Source organism: Rattus norvegicus, chromosome 13, assembly GCF_036323735.1.
Source record: "Rattus norvegicus strain BN/NHsdMcwi chromosome 13, GRCr8, whole genome shotgun sequence".
Lineage (NCBI taxonomy): Eukaryota > Metazoa > Chordata > Mammalia > Rodentia > Muridae > Rattus > Rattus norvegicus.
The window spans coordinates 23,827,501-23,852,733 of record NC_086031.1 but is presented as its reverse complement, the minus strand read 5'-3'; the positions used below and the strand labels follow the sequence as shown (position 1 = coordinate 23,852,733).

General features: G+C 40.9%; 1 protein-coding gene and 1 long non-coding RNA gene across 19 annotated transcripts in view; one reads left to right on the top strand and one right to left on the bottom strand.

The window, feature by feature from the left end:
- Positions 1–25,233, bottom strand: part of Serpinb11 (serpin family B member 11) — a 39,825-nt gene that overhangs the window by 6,507 nt on the left and 8,085 nt on the right. Inside the window, exons 1-5 of one of the 5 annotated variants that reach the window (NM_001107167.1) lie at positions 11,805–11,908; positions 10,733–10,863; positions 4,449–4,634; positions 3,100–3,159; positions 1,661–1,780 (exon numbers count right to left, since the gene is read on the bottom strand). In NM_001107167.1, coding sequence (NP_001100637.1) covers positions 1,661–1,780; positions 3,100–3,159; positions 4,449–4,616 — 348 coding nt within the window. In that variant the 5' untranslated portion in view covers positions 4,617–4,634; positions 10,733–10,863; positions 11,805–11,908. Of the gene's footprint in view, positions 1–788; positions 1,232–1,274; positions 1,402–1,660; positions 1,781–3,099; positions 3,160–4,448; positions 4,635–10,732; positions 10,958–11,804; positions 11,909–25,233 lie in introns of those variants that run through there. The other 4 variants (XM_006249632.5, XM_006249633.4, XM_017598781.3 and 1 more) reach the window with 4 other exon arrangements.
- On the top strand, positions 1,123–13,135 carry LOC102553197 (uncharacterized). 14 transcript variants are annotated; one of them, XR_005492407.2, is made up of 4 exons: positions 1,123–1,195; positions 6,514–6,731; positions 6,958–7,081; positions 12,164–13,135. It is a non-coding gene; the product is annotated as an uncharacterized LOC102553197 (long non-coding RNA). The 14 variants fall into 14 exon arrangements; XR_010056975.1 differs by lacking the exon at positions 12,164–13,135 and adding an exon at positions 9,122–9,406 and having other exon boundaries at positions 1,123–1,191; XR_010056973.1 differs by lacking the exon at positions 12,164–13,135 and adding an exon at positions 9,122–9,406.

Sequence of the window (25,233 nt, the reverse complement as noted above, 5' to 3'; positions counted from 1 at the left end):
AAGCAGAGACAGAAATCCCGGAAGCATGATAGCTTGCTGTAAGCAGTGGTAAGTAACAAGGAAAAGACCTTGTTACTTCAAAACTGACACACAAAGCTGTCCTCTAACTCCCATATACACCTATGCCACAGGTGCTCACTTATGCGGCAACATACACATGCACACAAACACACATATACACATGCATACAAATGAAACACACACACACACACACACACACACACACACACACACACACACACACTACCCTTACAGCTTAGAAAGTTCTAAAGTCCTAACACAGAGACAAATATCTGCTGCTATCAGAAGTTAGACTGGAGGAATATCTGTGAATACTTGTCTTTAAATCCAAGGATTTAAAAAGAAATAAAAACAATCCAGAAATGTTTAGCTGTCTTCCCATTATATCTCACAGGCCTTCTTACAGCAGTACATTCAAATAAAAATGGTGATTTTCATACAATGGGCACTTTTTTCCCTGACCCTATGTTTTCTCCTTCAACGTAAAGAGCAAGAGCGTTTGCAAGAAAAATTGTTAAGTATAACAGCTAATGGCTTTCTTCTTACCTCAGAAACAAATTCAAAATCACTACTATAAATCAACATTTATCTACTCGGGTCTGGGCCAATGTTTGGGAGAGGAAGAGGAAAGAAATTAAAGCAGCTCAAAGGAAATAGTCCATGATTTCCATCACCACAGCCACTCAACAGAAAACATTTTCATGAGCTTCTGTCAGAGTAGAAGGAAGACTCTTAGAATGTCTGCAGTACCAAGGTGGTCCACCCACCTCAGATGCAAAAATTTTATCAGAGATGTATGATGTCCGAGATAGCTTAAGTGGCAAACGTGGGAAAGAAAACAGGAATTTGAGGCTTCTTCTTGACACTTCAGTAATCCCCGGTCAAACAGAGATGGTCCAAGGACAACAACAGCATCATGTCAGCCATTACAGGAAGGAGACTGGAGTTTAGTTAAGAATCAAATCTCAACCTTAATGATTATGGCTGTGACCTTTATCAAGTGGAATTTTCAAAATCTGTTTTATAGCCTTCAGAACTCATGGAAATTTTGTGTCTCTGACATAGCACAATGAAATGATTGTATGAGGTAATAATGCCTGTGATGAACTCAGAAGTGACTGTCACTGGAGATTAAGTAAATATTCAATGAAACTCCACACTTCAGTGTTGGTGGGTAAGAGCTGAAACCCCTCTCTAATCTTGGAGCTAGAAAAATATCTAATCCTCTCATTTTAAAGAGAGAAGTAACTTACCCAAAGTCATATGTGTAAGTAGAAGGAAACCTCTCCTCTCTTGGCTCACAGTTGAATGTGCTTTCAACTACCTCTTAATGGTCAACATCAAGGACCTTTGCTAAATATCAGAAATGTAGTTCACTTTTCTCCTTATCCTCAAAGGGCAACTCTTACAAATGCCTTCCTGTTGTGCTTATCTCTGACCTTAGTTCTTAACCACAGCTTTAGGGATTTGGCTGCGAAAGAAAGTTTCATGTGCTATTGAACAACTCTAAGTGAGAGTTTTGATAATGCCATGGCTTGGAAACTCTAAGCCCGAATTCATCATTGTAAGAATACCATGAGCTCTGCTCACTCTCCCTTGATCTTCTATATAAAGTTCAGAGGTTGCCATGTGTACTCACCTTGTGGAATTCTATTGCCTTTGTCCCATAAATTCTGTTAGCAATGCTGAGGGAATTCTGTTGATTAATGTGGGATACCAAGGCTCTGAACTCAGGATGCATCCTTCCACCTTGGCTGCACTGGGAGTGGTGAACAGAGAAGACATGTGAGTGCTTTCTGGCCACTGAAGAGTTAGAAATAATGAAAAGCAATATCTGCAGAGCAAGATGTTTGCCTTCCAATAGACAGCAGTGAACACAATGAGATGAACTTGATTTCCCTTAGAAAAAAGTTCTCATCCGACCATGCTGACTCATGTACTTACTTGATGATCCTAATAGTTTAACCCAAAAGCTTAAATTTTCATGAAAAAAGAGATTCTAATGCAAGTTCTTCTGTGGTTGGCAGTGTGTTTATATTTCTATTTTCCACACTCAGTCTTTTATATTTTTGATGGTTTGTTCTTTGTATTCTTTTTGTATTCTATGCATTGTGGCCATATTTACTCCTTCATTACCATCTCTTCTGTCTTAGATTCTTGTTGATCCTTTCTTCCCAACCAGGACATGGTGTTGCTGGGTAGGCTTGGCTCAAACTCATTATGTATACCAGTCTAGCACTGAACTTGGCAACCATCCTCCTGACTCCACCTCTAAGTGCTAAGATAATAGGCGTAAATCAACATACCCAAGCAATGTCTGAGATTTCTGAATGGCTACTTACACCAATACTTTAACCTTCACTAACAAGATTTAATACATCCACTTGTTCTGTGCAATAGCAGTTCTGATAAGTTTGCAACTCTAATACATATGACTGGGGATTAAGAATTCACAGATGCCAAAAAGGCAATACCTACATTTCCTGAATGAAATGGGTCTTAATAAGTAGGGTCTCTGAGAAGGTTTCAGTTATGTCTGTTTATGCATCTGTGTATGTGTGTGTGCCTGTGTCTATATCTGTATCTGTGTTTATACCTTTATCCCTATACACATGAACTGCTAAAAATACAATCTTGAGAGAATTCTATGCAAATGAGTGAATACCCCTTTGAGAATAACTAAGTACCATTGTCCCAGAGCATTAGGGATTGGGGCTGCATCACACAGTAATTAAAAGCCGATCATTTCTCAGTGATTCTCAATAGAATAATAAAACAATGGTGCCTGGATGAATCTGGCCATATCAACAGCAGACAAAGGCACAGAACAAAATGTCTGAAGGACAGCGATTGGATTAAAAGATGGGATGGAGAGGCTTTATCCTTGTTCCTATCACTTTACATGGGCTAAGTTCAACATTGCTGTAACTATGGGGAATGTTAACAAAGGACTCGAAGACAGAGCTGACTTCCTTCTGGTCCCAAGAGAGGACTCCACTCATCCAGACTGATGGATGACCTCCTGGTGTATACTGCTGAGAGTACTCAATGTGGATGGAGGCCCTGATAGAAGCATACCTCAGAAGAATTTTTTATCTTCGCTTTTAAGAATCCTGAAAAGTTGTCATAGTGGAGCACCTGAGAAAAGAAAAGAGGTCAACCAGCCACAAAAGTAATGTATGATCTATCAAATCTGAGAACTGTAGTATGCTTCCATTTCAGATCAAGACCAATATCAATAGATAACGTCTAATAATATTATGTTCTAGGTCCTGAGTTTAGTCTCCGGGTATTTTATTTAACCCTCCCAACAACTGGACAGATAAATTATCACCTTCATTTGATGTTAGCAAAACTGAGATCAGAAATGACAAGCACCCTTGCCCCAGTCCACAAGTTTTGCAGGTTCTAGGAGCAGAATTCTGTCATGGCAAGCCACTCTGCCTTCTTCCTACTCTTCAGGTCTTTAACCAGAGCATGGCTCACAGGGAGCCCTGGAAACATGAGTTTCCCAGTAAGTAGCAACAAGACAAGCAGCTATACTAAGAGTTATCAGGAGATATTTTCTAGGCATTCATAATGATAAAAACCCATAGATTGGAAAGGTCTTGCAGCAAGGGTCACGTGACATGTCACCATTCCTCTGTTTTCCTGGATGTAAAATGGGACTAATAATCTCTGCCTTTGAACAGGGTCGGCATGAAGAAATTTAATGACAAATTCTTTTTTTAAATGTATTTTAAATTTTACAAAGGTTTTTGGTTTAAAATTTTATAGCCAAAAAAAAAAATAGTGTCAAATGTGTGCTCTATTATGTTCAAATTGTCAAAATAGAAGTGATCATGGAGGGGCTGAATCTAGGTCCCCTACATGCTTGCAGCAGACATCCAGCTTGGTCTTCATACAGGTTCCCTAGCGACTGGAGTGGGGGCTGTCTCTGACTCTCTTGCCTACCATTGGATCACCTTCCCGTACCTGGACTGCTTAGTTGGGCCGCAGTGGGAGAGGAGGTTCTTAGTCTTGCTGGGACTAGATGTCCCAGGGTGAGGTGATATCCAAGGGGGCATCCCCTTCTCTGAGGAGAGGGGGAAGGGTAACGGGGGTTGGGGGAGGAAGAGATTTGCAAGGGTGGCACTGGGAGGAGAGGTGGATGGGGCTGCTATTGGGATCCAATGTGAGTAAAAGATGAGTCATGGAAAAAGTGAAAAGTTACTGAAGAAATGAACTTGATATAAAAGCAGCTATGCAGGGCACTGATTTGCATTAAACTCTATTCTTTAAAACGTTGGCCTTTCTAACACATATGACTTACCCAAGTATGCTTTTTCATTGCACAATATAGTTTTAAATGAAAATGACTGGTTTGTGAGACAAGAGGGAGTACATGAAAAATGTCTGTTTCCTGAGGGTGTTCTCCTTCAGATTACCTTTTCCATTTGCTCAGCACTCTTTCCCCTGGCACCCAGGAGAAGCATGCTTAGAGCATAAAACGTAGTGAGCGGAGAAAAGAAGATGTTTTCTCCCACGTTGCTACTGCTCAGCTCTTTGAACACATCAAGGCAAAATTCAGTATTTGCTGTGGTGATGGAATCCATTCTTCTCCCAAACAATGCCTATGAGTAGAGCAGAAAGACTTCAGTCCTTGTGTGCTTACTGTCTATGCTTTAAAATACTCCCTTTCCTGGACTGTGTGCCTCGGCTTCACACACTCAGACAAACAATTGTTTTCCCACCAGTCTGCCCCTGTTCAGAGCCTCACAGGAGGGTATCAGCAGTCCACTCAGTTTCCCACAAACAACCTGACACCTGACACAGTTTTATCCCCTTCCTGGTACTCTTCCAAGAACTGAAGTAAAGCTAGGAAGGTGACCCCGTCAGAGCCATATCAGGAGAGGAGCAGAAGACAAAAAACCTGAGAGAAAGGTTGATGCTACAGAGTGTGCTATTTTAGGGAAAGAGCATATTGGGAAAGAAAGTTTAGTCCTACGGACACTGATGGAGCACCAGGGAGAGTGGAGAGCCAGCCACAGAAACAGCAAACATCAAGAGGAGTTCCTGGCAACAAGGAGCAGTCCTTCTCTACAGGATTTGTTGCCAACAAACATTTCTTTGCTTTGTCTTCCTGGTAGTCAGTCTCTTACACACATTCAGGATCTTTCTCCATTGCTAGCAACTGATCATCCGAACTCATCAAACTTCACACCCGAGTCTTATCTGCCTTACACCCACACCCCAGGTGGCCTCATACCATCTCGGGTTCACTATTACCAACACCCTGATAGGTCGTTGTTAGAATTTGAATATAAAATGTGCCCCATAGGCTCATGAACTGAATAGCTCTTCTCAAACTGGTGTAACTATTTTGATAGGTGCTAGGAATGTTAGGTAGAACCTGTCTGGAGGAACTAAATCACTAAGCTTATATACTTGGAGCTATTCATTTTCTCTCCCTCACCCTCTCCTTCTCCCAGTCCCTGTCCCTCTCCCCACTTCTCTGTTCCCTTTATAATTTGTTCTAATCCATTATCCATTCACTATATTAGACTGAGCTTTCTGAAACTACAAGCTAACTGGAACCTTTTCTTACTTTTATATTTGTTTCTCCAGATATTTGGTTACAGCAAAAACAATGCTGACTTTGTTGCACATTTAACCTGCTCCTCAATTCTAGACCCATATATCCAACCACACACTTGACATTTACACTCAGATGCCTGATACACTTACATCTGACAGGATGGAGAGCAAACCCTTGGCTCCTCACCCCTCTACCTTGCCTCCTCCATCACAGCTTTTCTCATTTGTGGAACTCCTGACTGTACTTTTCCAATTTTTGGGCCAATGACCTGGAGATTATCCTTTAATACTTTCTCATTCTCATTCCCCTTCAGTCTATGAAAATATCTTCTTTCCTCTACTTTCAAAAATGCTCAGTCACCCTTTCTGATTTTACCACTTTAGTCAAAGCTTCCCCCTTCCCTCATAACAATATTGCAATTCTTTGCACACTTATTACCTCTTCATTTTCTTATGTCCCCTGTTGTGTTTTCTTGAGAGGCAAGAGTAATGTTACATAAAGGTCAGATGTCATCTTCCTCGGTACTCAGCATCTTCAGTACCCTGCCATTCTCAAAGAGAAGCCAAAGCCTTACGATATCCAGCATGGTGGTTCTCTGACCTGACCCTGGCCGTCTCAGGCCTCATCTCTGCCCCACTCCACTGACTCTCAGTGCTTAAGCTATTCCTTTGATCCAGTATGTCAAGCATGTCCATCTCAATCTCTACATTGTTTCTCCTTCCTCTGAGCTCTTCTTCCCACCAGTTCTCAGAAGACTCACTCTGGCCCTTCATTCAGAGAAATAAGCCTTTCCTTGGCCATTCTCTTTGAAAACTCAGCCATATATCTACATCATAGCTCTTTAGAGTCTTTTACTTCCTAGAACATATCACCTGACTCACTACACATGCCATTTTATCTGCTCTACTCCCTAGACGCCTGGCTCCATCAGATCGTGGATTCTCCTTTATTCCCATCAATGGACATATAGAAGCCCAGCATAAACAGATGTGAAGAGGAAGGTTTTAATACCATAAGTACAGCAATATGCAGAAATGCACAGACTTCAGTGGAAGTACAGACGAGGGAAGCAGATCTACTCTGAGAGGCACAGCCTGCTTCTACTGAAGGAGAGTTTTCCAGGAATGTGCAAGTAGGTAGAACATTGGTGAGAAAAGCAAGGGGTTGGGGATTTAGCTCAGCGGTAGAGCCCTTGCCTATCGAGCGCAAGGCCCTGGGTTCGGTCCCCAGCCCCGGAAAAAAAAAAAAAGAGAAAGAAAAGAAAAGCAATCTCCATGACCTTCTTCCCATCTGCCCTCCTTTTTTATTTTCTTCTAATTCTTTGCTTACTGTTATGCCTCCCCTCCTCTGCTTTCCAGGACAACATTTAAATGTTAAATTAAATCTTAAATGTTAATTACTCAGCAGTCAAGAGGAGGGCTGTCTGTGATGCAGATTCCTTGTGTGCTTGAGAAAAGACTTTAAGCTTCCAGGTCCCAAGAGGTAAGTCTTAATTGCCTAAACCAATTAAAACAATTCTACATTCTTTGCCAGTGAGTGGCTTAGGACTCAGAAACTTCTGGAATCCTTGTTTAGGAAATCCTTTCTCTGAAAAAATGTTAGTAAGAGACCTATAGGAGAACCTCCTTTTTCAGAGCTGTGCTGTCAACATTAAACCGTTAAAGTAGCTTTGCACGACCATGAGATACCCAGTCAAAGAAAACCCAACATGTCAGAGGAAAAAGATGGGGGAAATTTGAGTCCTCAATGACTCACTATTGAGTGGGTGGATTAACAGGCTTGGATCTACCCTGCTTTGTCATTTCTTGTCATGTCTTATGACAGCTTTTCTTGCTTTATAAAAGAAAGGTTTTAGCTGAGTCTACTGGTACTACTTGCAGCTAAAAGCATCACTGCTTACTTTAGGAAATCCGTTTATGCCTCCTTGTCCTGTAAGACTGACAGGCCCACTTCCTAAAACTCACAGTTTTCTAATGTATCTGTGCTTTTTAGTTAAACCTTCACAGATCTAGAAATACTTCATTCTTTAACCTCTCATCTCTCACGTATAGTTCCATGTGATTTTAGAATCCTACACTAAGCACATGTTTCCTAGGACAGTATAGTACACCACCAGCATTCCTCCCTGCTTTTGTCCACTGATTGTAGTCACCAATGTGTGTTTTGAGCCATGCCCATTTGACCTGAGCTCACTGGAGGTGGGGGGTGTGACCTTGTGTGTCACTGATTTAGGAATGTTTGCTATGCTCCCCTTTAAAGCTCAGTGCTTTGTGTTGTGACTGTCATTGGGAGCTGAGGGCACATGGTTCTCAGGACTGAGAGAGGGAGGGGTGCCCGTGGCTCAACCACATGCTGTCAGGAACTGAGAAGCAAAAGGAAATGTGTCACCTGTGGACTTTCAAAACAATGAACCATGGCATTTACACAGTGCCGGTGATAATCATGCATCGGCTAGTCCTCCAATTAACAATGCTCACTCTAAACCCATTTCTACGCACCAGATGCTGTGCATTTTAGCTCTGACACCACCCAGCACAGCACATTAGAACCACACCTGACCTACAGTCTTTCCTATGATTTTTTAAAACAAAATTATCACAGGGGGCTTTGCTGACCTTGCGTCTCCCTGTAGTCTGAGTCTTCAAAGCAGGATGCTGCCCCATCAGCTTACTCTTACTACAGCTCTCCATAATATCCGTAATAATTGCTATCCTTGGAAAACATTCAGTAGTCTTAATAATAAAAGTCCACCCAGTACTGAGGTACATCCAAGCTGGCTTCTCTCTATACTGTATTCTGCTCTGCACTGGGTGGAGTTACTGGGCGAAATCATGTTCTAAGATGTAATTTCAGATTTATAAGTAAATATAATTTTTTCAATTTATGCCATTTTGATTATAAAGCAGTCGCCGTACCCTGCAATTACCAAGGCTTCTTAAAAGACTTTAGAATACATACACAATAGGGTCACTTCCTGTGTTCTGCACTTTTTAAAATTCTGTTTGTTTCTTTATAATTGTGAGTAGAAAAACTCAAAGCATCAGCCTCCTAACCCTGGGAGCCAGGACTCTGAGGCAGCAAATGTCCCTCTCCTTGTCACTCACCACTGTAAGCTAATTCACTCTCTTTCACCCCACTCTCAGATCACACTTTAGACAATATCCTTTATTTGTATGTGTTCTTGTAAAATATTTTGTCATGTTATATATTTTTTGGCTTTCACAAATAAGCTTCGGGTAAGTGGTTTATTCTTCATTTAGTATATATTTAGGATGCATCCACGGGTAGAATTGATCCCATTGGGTAAATCAATTCTGCTAGGAATTCTTGTCTTTTCATCATATGTTAGCCTATTTACTCCCCAGGGACTGATGCTTCAGTGCGCCCTGCATCACAGCAGCATAGGAAGTGCTGTGAAGTACATCTTCGTATGCCCTGTTTACACACCTACACTAAACTGCCTTTGAGAAATAAGTGCTTAGATCACAGGATCCATGTCCACACCAAGTCCTGTTTGCGCAGGATTCAGTCTTTAGTCTTGAAGGATGAGCTATGCCTCTGCAGTTCTGCAGAGGACGCCGTGGAAGCTTGAGGTTGCACACCGGTACAACTGGAACTGTGGCCCATCGCTCCTGGTCCTCCAGCTTCACTGCCAAGTGCTACTGAATAATGTCACGGCACTGGCAGATAACCTCAACAGGGAAGAGTAAATGAACAGCACAGTTTGCCTGACCTCACGGCTGAATCTGGAGCTCACAGTGCAAGAACGAAAATGCTGAGTTCATATATAAAGATGTTGGAAATTTATAATTGCAAGAGTGTCATGAGCTTTGTTGTCCACAGGTTTATAGTGCAGCATTCATGATGTCTATAATCTTAGTTCATTCTCTAGAACACTATGGCACAAATCATTCCCAACAGCTCTGGTTTTAAATTTTCATTCAATTAATCTTATGCTATAGTCTTTACTGACATTTTTGTACATCTGGGTGATTGTCTTTGCATAAACAAAATAATGTGTGGATGAATTACAGATTTGGGTCCAGTGAATATTTTGGGTTTTGTCACTAGAATTATCATTCCTTGAGGGAAAGAAAATAAATATACAAACTCATCATGTTTTCCCCAGAACATGAAGAAAAAAACATTAGAGAAAATAGCAGTGAATATTTTATCACTTCTAGACGGGTCATTTTACATGAGGAAGAATGCACTGGCTAAAAGTCTGAAAGCATGTGAATCCTGAAAAGCATGTGTAGATCCCATCATAGCCAAACTGGTATGCACAGGGAAAGACAGGAGCTCCATGGGAGATGATGCGGCGGAGTTTGAAAAGAGGGAGAGAATTATAGAAAGCTTTCTCCAACATCTCAGTACTTTTCTGCCTATATTTTAGGACAAGAAACATCATCTTCCAGGAATGTGGAATGTAACATCTAAAGGTAGCTCTATGAGAAAAGAAAGCTAAGAAGGAAACCAGAGCCTCTTGTCCCTTTTAGGTCTAAAAAACGGATTCAAGAAGAGATGGTTATATTCAGGAAATGTCAAGAGGGGAACATGTATCAGAAATAGAACTGTAAGGAGACACAAAGAAATGCTCACACACACACAGAAAAACCCACAGATACAGACACCCATCTGCACACATACATACAGAGAGTGAAAGACACAGAAAGAGAGACAGACAAACAGACAGACAGACACACAGAGAAATTTACAGATACAGACACACACACACACACACGCAAACATACACACTCGGAAATAAATTTACACAAACATATATACACATACTTACACATGCACACAGAGAAATATCACAGAGACCAAAGGATAATACTTGTCTAAAGAATTAGGATTAATACTAAATAAAAATATAATCATAATTTCTTCACCAAAACAATTAGATTTATGAGACATAGCTGAATTAGTGGTTTTATGATGCACATTTTCAATGATATAAAAATATGCTAATGTCCTTATCAAGGGGTCAGTAAAGAGCCACATTGAGTTAAATAACAAGCTCCCCCTTTGTCTGACTCGTCACACACTTGGTAAGTGTCATCTTTTACTCTTATTTGTCGCCCTCTGACAACAATTCTACTCCTAAAATACAGAAAGATTTCTCTTTACCTTTGTTGCTTTCTGATGGCGTTGGGAACAGTTTAGCAGGTTAGACTGGAGCTGTGTCCCTCCAAAGGAAATATAAGCCTTCACTTTTTGCTCCTCCCTTTCCACTGTGCTATTATGATTCAGCTCTTCACCTGCTGGGCAGGAAGTACAACTCCAAGAAGGAAGTCCTTCTGAAGACCATATAGTGGCTTTGGAAGTATTCCACATAAACTGTGCTTTTTGGATCACACTGTACTTACTACTCTTATTCTGCTTTACAAACAAATAATCATCAACAAACTTAACTTCCACTGAAGGAAGTTCAGCTATCTTTCCAAAGAGAATAGCGTGCATACATCCCATTGATAAAACCCATGTCAACTTTCCAGGGGTTGCCAGAGTCATTATAAACAACACAAAGTCATGCAGTTAGAAGTATTCTGATGGTGATAGGCACTCCATGCCTGGAGGCACATTTCTTTCAAAATCTTCTGAGCTTTTCTTCAGGGAGCATGGGCCTTATGTGTAGCTTCAGCAGTCTAGTAGCAGAGAATTCATGTCTCACATAAAGACCGACACAGTGTGCTCAAGCCAGAACTATGCTGTGGTTTCACAGAAATGACTGCTACCAACAAAAGGTACACAAGCCTCTTAGAGAAAAAGCCACCAGAGGTGATGAGGTGCATGGCTAAGACAACTCAGAACAGGAAAAAGCTCCAAGCTTAAGATAGAGTGAAAGCTGCTGATAGAAGTTTAGGGGGAACCATAGAATCATGAACAAGAGGAACCCCTGTGGTCTACCCAAAGACCTGGCTTACGTATGTAATTCACAGCTCGGTTTCCCCAGGATGGTACCAGTAGCCGTGTGAAGCCATAAGGACAGACTCATGTGCATTTACTGTGGAAGAAAATAGTTTAGGACCACCGTTCTCTCCCTATTCTCATCATGCAATATGCCTTTAATTATATGAGATGCAAAACCATGAAAATGAGTATAAAAATATTCTGCTCCTAATTCCCATTCAGTCTTCAATATTCTCATAAAAATAGTTTTATACAGTTAACCACATGGAACTAAAAGAGACTTCTCTACCGTCCAATGTCTCTCTGCTCAGACAGCACTTTCTCCTCACATGATCCAACACCAGCTGGAGTCTTTGATGGTTTGGAAGGCACTTATCCTGTTATAGCTGATCTTCTCCCTCGTGATTATGTCCCCATGTCTCTTAAGATCCATAAAAAAATTGTTGAAGTTTTTTAACTTTTCTTGGTGTCTAAGAATTTGCTTCATCAAAGAAAAGTCTCTTTGTTACTCATCCCGCTTATAGCTCTATTATCTTCCCTGTTAGAAAGGAAGTGATTGTTGTAGAGTTTCCCTTGTGGGTGGAAGGATTTCCATTAGCCCAACACCCCTCTCCCCCTTAACAAATCATTTGCTTCTTCTGTCCTAAGATCTTAATCTGGAGTCCTTGAAAATGAAGCCCGAGAGAAAACACAGGCATGGTACCTTCTTTGTGAAGTGATTTTAATGAGCAAGAAAAGAAGCAAAGAATCTACATTGATGGCCATTGAATTGACAATGGGTCCCAATGACTCCAACCTTCAGGGAAACCTTACCAAAAAGGCCCTAAAGCTATCTGTACAGAGAAGAAAATAAAAGAAGCATTCATCAATTACCTTAAATTCTATGCCACAAGGAGAGATCCAAAATGCTACAGAACATTGGAGTGTGTGCACGAAGGGTGTTGGCACACTGCTCCACAGCATGAGAATATCTCTGGAGTTCAAAGCAAGGCATGAAGAGAGATATTGTCAGCATGGGATGGAAAGAGATGTTTAAGGCCTTAAGTGACTAGTAGCCTCTGCCACAGCCGCATTAATTCACAGGATGACAAACCCTGAAGTGTCCAACAAGGCTGTGCAACACAGCCTGTTTATGAGTTTTAGAAAGGAGTGGTTCTCCTTTCATAGGGAGCCAAGTATCATAGGAGGTGTAGCTTCTTGTTTATGCTTTTTAATCTTAGCTTCCTTAGGATGGAGCCCCATACTGAGATGACAATAATCACAGCGAGTAGTTCATAACTTTCAATCTTCAATCTACATAACACATTACTGTGGGGTAAGTACAACTGTGTTACCAGACAAAAAGTGGGAAGGTTGAGCAGATTTAGAAACCCTGGTATTTCATATATCGGAAAATGGCTGCCTTCAGAGACATGACCCTGACTTACCATATGAGTAATGTAACTACTAGTCACATCACAAAGTGTTCTCCTTGCTAATGAGGAATCTAGATGGGTCAGGCAAAGAGTTTCCTGGACTTTCCTTCCTACAAAAGGTATTCAATCTCTGGGGTCCACCTTGAGTTAATCATATGCACCCATCTTCCATGATGAACAAGAAATAAACAGTTCAGACAAGCAAGGACTATCTCTCTCATCAAGAACAGCCATGGGTGGGAAGGGGGACTCCTTCATACAGAGCTGCTACCGATGTCCCCTGTAGATGGCCCCCCTGTGCTGTAGACAGGGACACTCACCCCTGAACTAAGCAGGAGTTCCCCCTTATCCTAATCCCAGGCTCATCTCCTGTCTGCCTCTTGTTCTCGACTCCACTCAAGAGATAACAGGATGCCTGGGAGTTTGGGAAGTCCTCCCTCCTCAGCCTCAACCTGTATCATTTTTCACTTGGTATGGGGCCCCCATCTTGTGCTGTGTTCTGCCACCCCCAAGCCCCAATGGTAGAGAGGATGAATTGTAGACCAGCACCCTCCTGTTTCATCTGCCTGAGCAGCAAGACTGAACACAGAACCACACATTACCTACTACAATGTTGCAATGTTAGTTTTGCTAACTTTGTGTCTGAATTCCTAGTCTTTCTCTCAAAATTGTTTCAGGACAATGCTTGTCTTGGATCAGATAGTCCTTGCACTAGTTGCAACCAACAGTCTTTGTCACTTGTTAAGGAGATTTTTCCAGAACTTCCAGGTAAACTGCAGCGATAATAGATTTTCACAGAAGTCTTTAATGGTCTGCTTGAGAGGAGCCTAGGCCCCTGTAGTCTATGTGCACAACTTTATAGAGCTTGGAAAGCAAGTTACATTGTAGTTACATGGTGCTAGAAAATATGAAATTGAAGATTGTTGTTAAGTTAGCATTAACATGTTCGTTGAAGAAAGCTATAGAGTGCATTTCAACAGTGTTCCTTCCCCAAACTTTCCAAAGTAATAAGTACCTGGAGCTGATAACCCATTTCATCTCCAGTTTTGATAGCATTAAATATAAGGTAAAGAATACATACTGATGTGAAAGGAGAGAAGGAAAATGATTCACCATGGATTAAGGTGATAGGGTGTCTTTAAGTACATAAGTATATCTCTACTATTATACATGGTAAAGAATTTTCAAAAGATACTATTTATCTTAAATTCTAATTTGCCTTGGTATAATATACTTTTTCTAGAGATTTACTTCTTTGGCAACTATTTGAACAAATATAGTAAATATTTATACTTAATGATATTTCATAAACTAACACATGGAATTAAGAAAGAGCCATGGGCATTAATCTTATAAGACATGGGGTAAAACTTTGGAAATTTTACCAAAATTTGGAAAATGTGGAAAGGGGGAAACTGATGAGGAAAAGTCTCACAAGATAGGTAAGCAATCAACTTGATTCCACATGAGATACAGACTCTCCTAGACTCAAGAATAGACTAGAGAACAGTGGATACATATCAAAGGTGAGTGTAAAACTAGAATATCTTCTCATGATCATGGATCATGTTTTCGACCATTCCTGACACTTAGAAAACTTTCAATAACCGTTTGTCAAAGAAAGCTAGTCACTTTTGAATTTGGGGGAAGAAGGTGTATTCAAGGTCAAGATAAGAAAATGGGTCAAAGGTTAGAATGGCAGATTGGAGCCCTAACAAAGCAGCCTATATCAGGCTCCCTCATCATCTAGAGGCTGGAACATGTCCCACTGTGAAGAAAGCTGAGAGTGGGATACTAACAAGATGTTTGCTTAGACTTCCAAGTTCTTGCCTTTCAGACTTCCTAGATCCTTAGAATATGACATCCAAACCCAACTACATTTTTTCACAGTTTTATAATGAATCATTTAAAACAGGGGCTTTTCAATAATATTTTGCTTTTACTTCCCTATGTATACAATAATTCTTTCTGAAGAAGCCATGTCACATAAAAAGCAGGAATATTTTTAATTACCTAAAGTTCTTTCCATTTAGTCAGACTAGCCCTTAACAAAGACTTGCACATAAGAAGACAGAAAACAGAAAGTGTGCTAGGACATACCCAAGAGAAATAACCAACAATGTCAATATTGTGTTTTCCAGGCAGTAGAGACAACTTTTAAACTACAATGAACACTTGAATGTACAAGGGTGTGTGCTTCATGTGCAAACCTTGTTACTTTTTTCTATACACTTGAAAAAGTTTTTCCAAGAAAGCCAAGAGAAATCAAAACAAAAACTAAAACAGAACAGGCCTTGTAAAAATATATACTGTAAATTACATCTACATACATTATTAAGAAACTAAATGATCTTCAGTCTGAGACACATTTACAATACATATTTAGAAAAGTGTTTATGTGCAGAATATAAATAGCCCAGACACTTAAAAAAAAGTTAAAGATAAGTAAATGAGTAGCTGGAGAGATAGCTTAATGGTTAATAGCACTGGCTGCTATCTGCAAGAATCGATGTTTGATTCCAAGCATCTACATGATAACTCATAATCATCCTTAATTCTACTTCCTAGGCAAGCAATAGCCTCTTCTGAACTCTAGGCATTCATGTGGTCCACACACATGCAAGCATGCAGGAAAACACTCATACACATAAAATAAAGATAAACACTTTTTAATTTAGAAAACAATAAATAAGAGAATGTTTTGTACCACTATTGAAGAATATATATGAATGGCTATCAAGCACCTAACAAAGTGTTCAACATCATTAACCCGTATGAATTAAAGACACAAAGACATATCACATTGCAACCATTCAAAGCAAACCTCAGTATTAACTGATGATGTGACTCAGCTGGTAGAGTGCTTGTCTAACACACACAAGACTTGGAGTTCAATCTCCTCTGTTGCATAAAGCAGGGCATGGTGGCACATGTCCACAATCTTGTCACTCAGGAGGTACACAGAAGAGGCTCAAGAGTCAAAAGTCATCCTCATCTGTATAGTGAGTATACAATTGAGCAAGGCCAGTATGCTTGATAACATTCTCTCAAAAGAGGAAGAGGAAGAGAAAGAAAGAAGAAAACCTATGGAAAAAATAAAATTGACTATGCTAGAGTGACAAGGATCTAGGATAACCACTATCTTCCTACAGTGCTCAGTTATGTGTAAAGCTGCTAGATTCCTTTGAAGTAAATTCATTTTCTCTGTGGCACAGCACATCCTCCAGGGTATTTACTAAAGGGGGAAATCATGTCAATTGTGAGTATAGTAATATTGATATTCTAAGAACAATGATTTCTTTGAGACACAGTCCCACTCAATTTGTCTCAGACCTCCTCCTCCTCCTCTTCCTCCTCTTCCTCCTCTTCTTCCTCTTCCTCTACCTCCTCCTCACCCTTCTTCTCACCCTCCTACTCTTCCTCCTCCTCCTCCTCTTCCCCCTCCTCCTCCTCTTCCTCCTCTTCCTCTACCTCCTCCTCACTCTTCTTCCCACCCTCCTCCTCTTCCTCCTTCTCCTCTTCCCCCTCCTCCTCTTCCTCTGCCTCCTCCTCACCCTTCTTCTCACCCTCCTCCTCCTCTTCCTCCTTCTTTTCCCCCTCCTCCTCTTCTTCCTCCTCCTCTTCCCCCTCCCCTTCTTCTTCCTCCTTCTCCTCTTCCACCTCCTCCTCCTCTTCCTCCTCCCCTTCCTCCTCCTCTTCCTCCTCCTCCTCCTTCTTCTTTCTCCTTTTCTTATTTTGTGTCCACAATGCTGAGACTTGGGTATGTACACCACCATTACAATCTGACCTAGACAACAGTCGACATGAGTGCTAGTCAGTGGATATCAGTCAATAAAATAAGTTATGAATAAATGACACTGAACTAGAAATAAAACCAAGTTCTAGCTTAGTCTAGGGTTAAAGAGCTCCTGAAAGTCTTCCTTAGTATAGCTCTATAGATGTAAAGAATTGGGGTAATAAAAGAGAAATGTATTCCAAAGAGAGAAAGAGCCCTGGGACTCCAAAAATGGGTTAAGGGTCATTGGAAATGAGGACAAGACAGAAAAGTTACACAGAGAAAACCAGGAAGCAGAACACAGTTCTTACCCTAACTTCCTCAAGGGTAAGAGAAGCCAAACTCCCTACAGAAAGGTAACACAGACAATCCTACACAATGGATAAACTCACTGTTATTCCCAAACCTTAAATCCACTGGACACATGACAGATTTGGTGTGTCAGCAGGTGTGTGACAAGACAATAGTGAGAAGAGAAGCCATTCTCTTCCCATCATGAGAGGATCATATTTCTCTAGACTAAGCTACTTGGACTCTGAAAGCAGTGGGCCGTTGCAACTAACAGAACCCAGGGATAGTCCACAACATCATCACAGCTAGCACCTGTGGTGGAGAAAAAGATGGATGGTCTACCACAGCATCCTAATGGAGGACAGACACACAGCACCTGTGGAGAGTACAGCAGACATGATCCAAATGAGGAATGCTTTAAGCAAAACCTGGATTCCTCTGAAGTGCATGGCAGACCAGAAACCAATGGCCTAGAGTGGTTTACTCTTCAGCCGATGCAGCACCAGCAGAAGTGCTTTGTTCTCTCTTTTCTTAGAAGAGCTGGAGATTGAGCCCTCAAGAGACAGTGATTTTCAAAAGAGATTAAAAAAAAAAGTCCTCATGGCAACAGATGTATTCATTCACTTTTACTTATAAACATGAAAACTATGAATAAAGTGTAAGTTTGACTCCAAAAGTCCCCAGTCCTCAATAACTGAATCCAAAGATACTGAAATGATTGAAATGCCAAAGAGTTCAAAAGTCTAATTTTAAAAAATAATCAATGACTCTAAAGAGGGTCTAAACAACGCTATTTGTGAAATCTAAACCAGTACTAGCTAAGGAATTTCTAGAAATCCTACATGGAAAAGATGGAAATAGTCACACAGAGGAACATCAGGAAAGAAAGAATATTTTGTGGGAAGAATAGATGAATCAATGGTGAACGGAAAAGACTCATGTTTGCATGTTTGTCATTCTCAATAAAACAGTGATGTCCTGTGATGGATGAGAGAAAAATAAAAGCATTAGAACCAACCAATAAACTTACAAGAATCAGCAAGTACCATTCTGATGTACATTGACTTAACTATGTAATTGTATATGTACCTCTTTTTTTTTTTCATTCTTTTTTTCGGAGCTGGGGACCGGTATATGTACCTCTTAATGAATAAAAAGGCACACATTGCTCCCAAAGCTGTGATTGAGTCATTCAGTGAACTGGAGATTGCCTTGGCTCATAGGGATCTCCAGTAATTCCACTACTAATTTAGTTCACAGGGATTTCTTGTTTTCTTATGTGTAATGATTAATCACGTATACTATTCTAAAATACCTTTAAAACAGATTAATAAATTGGTTTCACCTTTTATAAAATGCTACAGGTAAAATAGAAATAAAAAGAACATATAGAATGATAATAAGAGGAAAACTCAAAGCTCTGAGTGCTTGCAAAAAGAAAAAGGAGAGGGCATATGTCAGCAACTTGACAGCACACCTAAAAGCTCTAGAACACAAAGAAATAAATAAACCCAAGAGGAATAGAAGGCAGGAAATAATCAAACTCAGGGCTGAAATCAACCAAGTAGAAACAAAAAGGACTATACAAAGAATCAATGAAGCTAGGAGCTGGTTCTTTGAGAAAATCAACAAGATAGATAAACCCTTAGCCAGACTAACCAGAGGTCACAGACAGTGTATCCAAATTAACAAAATCAGAAATGAAAAGGGAGAGATAACAACAGAATCTGAAGAAATTAAAAATTATCAGATCCTACTACAAAAGCCTATATTCAACAAAACTGGAAAATCTGGAGGAAATGAACAATTTTCTAGACAGATATAGTACTGAACTGAAATCAGGAAGATATAAACCATCTAAACAACCCCATAACTCCTAAAGAAATAGAAGAAGTTATTAAAAGTCTCCCAACCAAAAATAGCCCAGGACCAGATCGGTTTAGTGCAGAATTCTATCAGACCTTCATAGAAGACCTCATACCAATACTGTCCAAATTATTCCACAAAATAGAAACAGACAGAGCACTAACAAATTATTTCTATGAATCCACAATTACTCTTATACAGAAAGCACACAAAGACCCAACAAAGAAAGAGAACTTCAGACCAATTTCCCCTATAAATATTGACGCAAAAATACTCAATAAAATTCTTGCAAACTGAATCCAAGAACACATCAGAATGATCATCCATCATGATCAAGTAGGCTTCATCCCAGGGATGCAGGAATGGTTTAATATATAGAAATCCATAATCCACTATATAAACAAACTCAAAGATAAGAACCACATGGTCATTTCATTGGATGCTAAGAAAGCATTTGACAAAAGTCAATACCCCTTCATGATAAAAGTCCTGGAAAGATCAGGAATTCAAGGCCCATATCTAAACATAGTAAACGTAATATATAGCAAACAAGAGGCTAACATCAAACTAAATGGAGAGAAACTTGAAGCAATCCCACTAAAATCAGGGACTAGACAAGGCTGCCCACTCCCTCCCTACTTATTCAATATAATACTCCTATTATAATATAATATATAATATTATATTAGTCCTATATAATATAGTCCTAGCCAGAGCAATCAGACAACAAAAGGAAGTCAAAGGGATACAAATTGGAAGGGCAGAAATCAAAATATCACTATTTGCAGATGATATGATAGTTTAATTAAATGACCCCAAAAGTTCCACCACAGAACTACTTAACCTGACAAAGAACTTCAGCAAAGTGTCGGGGTATAAGATTAACTCAAATAAATCAGTAACCTTCCTCTACTCCAAGGATAAACAGGTTGAGAAAGAAATTAGGGAAATGTCACCCTTCACAATAGTCCCAAATAATATAAAATATCTTGGTGTGACTTTAACGAAGTAAGTGAAAGATCTATATGACAAGAACTTCAAGTCTCTGAAGAAAGAAATTGAGGAAGATCGCAGAAGATGGAAAGATCTCCCATCCTTGTCGATTGGCAGGATTAATATAGTAAAGATGGTCATTTAGCCAAAAGCAATCTATAGATTCAATGCAATTCCCCTTAAAAATTCCTACTCAATTCTTTATAGAGATAGAAAAGGCAATTTTCAAATTCATTTGGAATAACAAAAAAACCCAGGATAGCAAAAAGTATACTGAACACTAAAAGAACTTCTGAGGGAATGACCATCCCTGATTTCAAGCAGTATTACAGAGCAATAGTCATAAAAACTGGTAAAGAGACAGGCAGATAGACCAGTGGAATAGAATTGAAGACCCAGAAATGAACCCACACACCTATAGTCACTTGATCTTTCACAAAGGAACTAAAACCATAAAATGGAAGAAAGATACATTTTCAACAAATGGTGCTGGTTCAACTGGAGGTCAGCATGTAGAAGAATGCAAATCAATCCATGCTTCTCACCCTGTACAAAACTTAAGTCCAAGTGGATCAAGGACCTCCACATCAAACCAGATACACCCAAACTAATAGAAGAAAAAGTGGGGAAGAGTCTCGAACACATGGGCACTGGGGAAAATTTCCTGAACCAAACTCCAATAGCTTATCCTCCAAGATCAAGAATCGACAAATGGGACCTCATAAAACTGCAAAGCTTCTGTAAGGCAAAAGACACTGTCATTAGGACAAAACAGCAAACAACAGATTAGGGAAATATCTTTACCAATCCTACATCTGAGAGAGGGCTAATATCCAAAATATACAAAGAACTCAAAGAGTTAGACTCCAGAGAATCAAATAACCCTATCAAAAATGTGGGATACAAAGCTAAACAAAACATTCTCAGCTGAGGATTATCGAATGGCCAAAAAGACCTAAAGAAATGTTCAACATCCTTAGTCATCAGGGAAATGAAAATCAAAACAACCCTGAGATTCCACCTAAGATAAAAAAACTCAGGTGACAGCAGATGCTGGCCAGTATGTGGAGAAAGAGGAACACTCCTCCATTTTTGGTGGGATTGCAAACTGGTAAAACCACTCTGGAAAGCAGTCTGGAGGTTCCTCAGAAAATTGGACATTGCACGACCTGAGAACCCAGCTATACCTCTCCTGGGCATATACCCAAAAGATGTTCCAACATACAACAAAGACACATGCTCCACTATGTTCATAGCAGCCTTATTTATAATAGCCAGAAGCTGGAAAGAACCCAGATGCCCTTCAACAGAGGAATGGATTCAAAAAATGTGGTACATTTACACAATGGAGTACTATTCAGCTATCAAAAACAATGATTTCATGAAATTCATAGGCAAGTGGAATGAATCAGAAAATATCATCCTGAGTGAGGTAATTCAATCACAGAAAAACACACTTGGTATGTACTCATTGATAAGTGCTCAAATTATCCAAGATGAAATCCACAAACCACAGGAAGCTCAAGAAAAAAGATGACCAAAATGCAGATGCTCCCACTCCTTCTTAAAATGGGAAAAATGTCCATAGGAGGGGATATGGAAGCAAAGTTTAGAGCAGCGACTCAAGGAACGGCCAATCAGAGCATGCCCCACCTGTGGCCCATATCTACGCAGCCACCAAAACTAGATAAGTTTGGTGAAGCTAGAAAATGCATGCGGAAAGGGACTGGATATAGATCTCTCCTGAGAGACACATCCAGAGCATGTCTAATACAGAGGTCAATGCTAGCAGCAAACCACTGAGCTGAGAACAGGATCCCCATTGGGGATAATTAGAGGAAGTATTTAAAGAGCTGAAGGAGCTTGCAACTCCATAAGAACAACAATGACAACCAACCAGAGCTTCCAGGGACTAAACCACTAGCCAAAGACTATACATGGACTGACCCAGGGCTCCAACTGCATATGTAGCAGAGAATAGCCTTGATGGGGAAGGGGATGCCCTTGGTCCTGCCAAGGTTGGACCCCCCAGTGTAGGGGAATATTGGGGGGACAGCAAGGGGGATGTATGGGGGCAATACCGGTATGGGAAGGGGAGCGGAGCATATGGGGCTTATGAACAGGAAGCTAGTAAAGGGAATAACATTTGAAATGTATGTAAAGAAATATATGTAATGATTTTTTTAAAAAAGAACATATATCAGCAGAATAAAAGCTATTCATGTTAACTTTATACTAAATGGGGGAAAACTGAAAATTTCACTAGACTGCAGAACAAGAAGGGTATGTCCTGTTTTTGTTTTATTCAATATAGTGCTTGAATTGTGAGCAGAGCAACACAAAAGTGAAGCACACTGCTGAGAAAGCATGGGACACGGTGTTAACACTATGTACCCTAGGGAACTGCACATGAAGGCAGCAGGGGTAACCTGCCCTGCAGAGTCACATCCAAAGCATTGCCCCTGCTAAGGATGTGGAGCCACCCCGCATTCCACGGTGACGGAGGTCACACTGCTATCCTGACTTAGACAAACAGTTTTTGCGAGGTGGGAGCCAAACTTACTATAGTGCTGCCATGCAATCCAGCAAACATATGCTCAGGTCTCATGTCAAGTTGACTATTGAGTCAACAAATGCCTGTCCACAGAGTCTTTAGAAATCTTTTTATAGTTTTCACAAATAAGAAGGGATAAAATGCCCTCTAGAGTGGTTAAACAGGCATTTCGAATCAGTACAACAAATCTGTCAAGCTATGAAAAGATGTCAAAGAAGCTTAAATGCATATGGTAAAGTAGAAATCAACCTGAGAAAATGAGACACTTAAATCTACAGAGACCTTTGGAAGACCTTTGAAATAGTTGCCAGGGGCCTAGGGAATGGCGCAGACTGAGCAGACATGAATAGATGGAGTACAGGATACTGTGACACTTACAGTACAGTTTAGGACACCTCTGCTTTGGCTTACATTTAGCAGTTGTGGCTTACTAACAAGATGTTAACACTAGAGGGAGCTGTGTTGGTGTTGAAGAGAAAATGCGCTCGTGTACTCTGTGCTTTTTGCTCATTTTTATGTAAATCTAAAACAACTACAAAAGATCTATTGATTGAAAAATAATTGGGACACTTGGCTTGTTTTAAGCCAAAGGTTTAAGAAGACCAGAACATTTGTCTTATGTTCTAGGGAATCTGTAGACCATGTAAAGGTCCCAGTACCTTGATGGAAAGAGCACATGGAGGGGTCAGTGACGATGTCCTACAGAAACAAGAGCCAAAGAATGAGCGGATGGTGAGAACTACGGAGCACGCACTTCCTTCTGTGTTCACTTTAAAAAGCCTCAAACCATTCCAGGTCACTTAGTGGATAGCAGGTATCAGGGACATAAGTGAGAGGGAGTCACTGGAGTATCTAACAGCAGCAGCCACCACTAACAGCAGAACAAGCGAGCCCCACTATGCCACATGCAAATTCCCAGCCCAAAGAAATACAAGCAAACAAAATGTTAAGCCACACAGTTAGAGAATTGCTTACTAAACAGCATGTGTTAGTCGATTTTCTTATTTCTATCACAGAACACCCAAAGAAAACACCCCCATGGCAGGCATGTAATCAAGGAAGGAGGGAGGAAGAGAGGGGAGCAGCAGAGGGATGGAGGGAAGAGGGCCAGAGACCTCATTAGTGACCATGTGGGTGCTGAACTCAGCTAGCCCACCTTGACCTTACCACATGCAGGTTCTCCAGACCTGCCATGAGAATGTTCTGGATGGTTCTTGATGCTGGTGTTAGAAAAACAAAGATAGTAATAAAGAAACTCTTATTACTTACAAATCAGAAAACATTTTGAATTTTGAGCTGTAATTCAGGTTTCCACTATAGTGCCTGAGCTAATTATACTTACAGCTAAATGCTTTCTCACACAGGGGTCCAATGGCTGCTGCTCAAAGAAAGCACATTTCCCTAGCAAGCACTTGTCACCTAGAGACCCTGGAATATTCATCTTAGCAAATGTCATTCCTTGTTCAGCTGCCTAGTTGTCAGTATCTTGGCCATAGGAGCATGATGCTGAGTCCATAATTAAATGGAACATACAGGGTACCTGTTGGGATTCCCTCTAGGCTCCACCCCACACAACAGCCAGGTGTGCCTGGTTCACTATGAAAGGGGCTGCTTGTCTCCTCTTTGCTCTCTCTTCTCTTCTTGCTCCTGCCCCCTTACCCTATCACCCCACTCTCTCCACATGCTCATGGCTGTGCTCTCTCTCCCTCTCTCTCTCTCTCTCTCCCTCTCTCTCTCTCTCTCTCTCTCTCTCTCTCTGTCTCTCTCTCTCTCTCTCTCTCTCTCTCTCTCCCTTTCTGTCTCTACTACCCCCTCAACTTCCCTCCCCATGCCCTAAATAAACTCTATTCTATACTGTACCATCATGTGGCTGGTACCCAGGGGGAAGGGTTGTCTCAGCATTGGCCTGCAGGGGCACCCTCTCCTCCCATACCTTACTGTGCCTGGAGAGCAAACATATCCCTGAACTCTTTTCTATTCATAAAATATAACATTGGTGCCAAAACCCAGGATTTAGAAACTTGAACGTTCACAGCCCCTGCTGCCACATGAAGTGCCATCGCTCACCACACCTACCAACCCAAACTTTGGAAAACTGGTAAGCTCCCTCTGTCCACTGATCAGGGTTTCACTGTCCCTTGTTCTAGAACCTCTAACCCTTGGGTGACCCCTCCCCCTCTCGGAAGTGGTTTTCATAATCCCCCCACCTCGGGCTCTTACTCCCATAGAAAAAATTCTAAGCTTAGGTAAACCGTTTTCCTGAGTCTGGGACTCATATAGCCACTAGCTTCTGCATGACAACCGGGCAAGTCTAGGCCTGGCTGTTTGTTATTAACTTTGTTCTCGGAATGCCAGTAGGAACATTTTAATAACTTCCACACCTAAAGGGTTGGTCTTTACTGCCTTGTCCCTACTTACTGGGGCATCACCAGGTCTAATTCACAGTACCCCGCAAACAATATCTCTACATGGCCACTTAACTAGCACTTTAAAAGCAATTCTCTGGCTAGCAATCCAGAGGCTTTTCCCTTCTCCCCCCTTATTCTCTCATTGCTTGTTCTGTTTCTGTTTCTCTGCCCCTTACTTCTGCCACCACTTCATGCCACCCGGGCTTCCACATTCTTCTCTGGACACTGTTCTACTAAAACAATGATTCCTGAGGCCATCTACCTGCACCCCCCCATCCCTCCCTGCACCCTCACTGCTCCTGCCTAGCCATCTGGTGCTTCCTGGCATGTGCTCGAGTTCTGTCACACCACCTGAGCAGAGTTGCTAAGAGACTAGAAGAATGCTGCTAAGACACCAGCTCGAGTCCTGAGCCGTT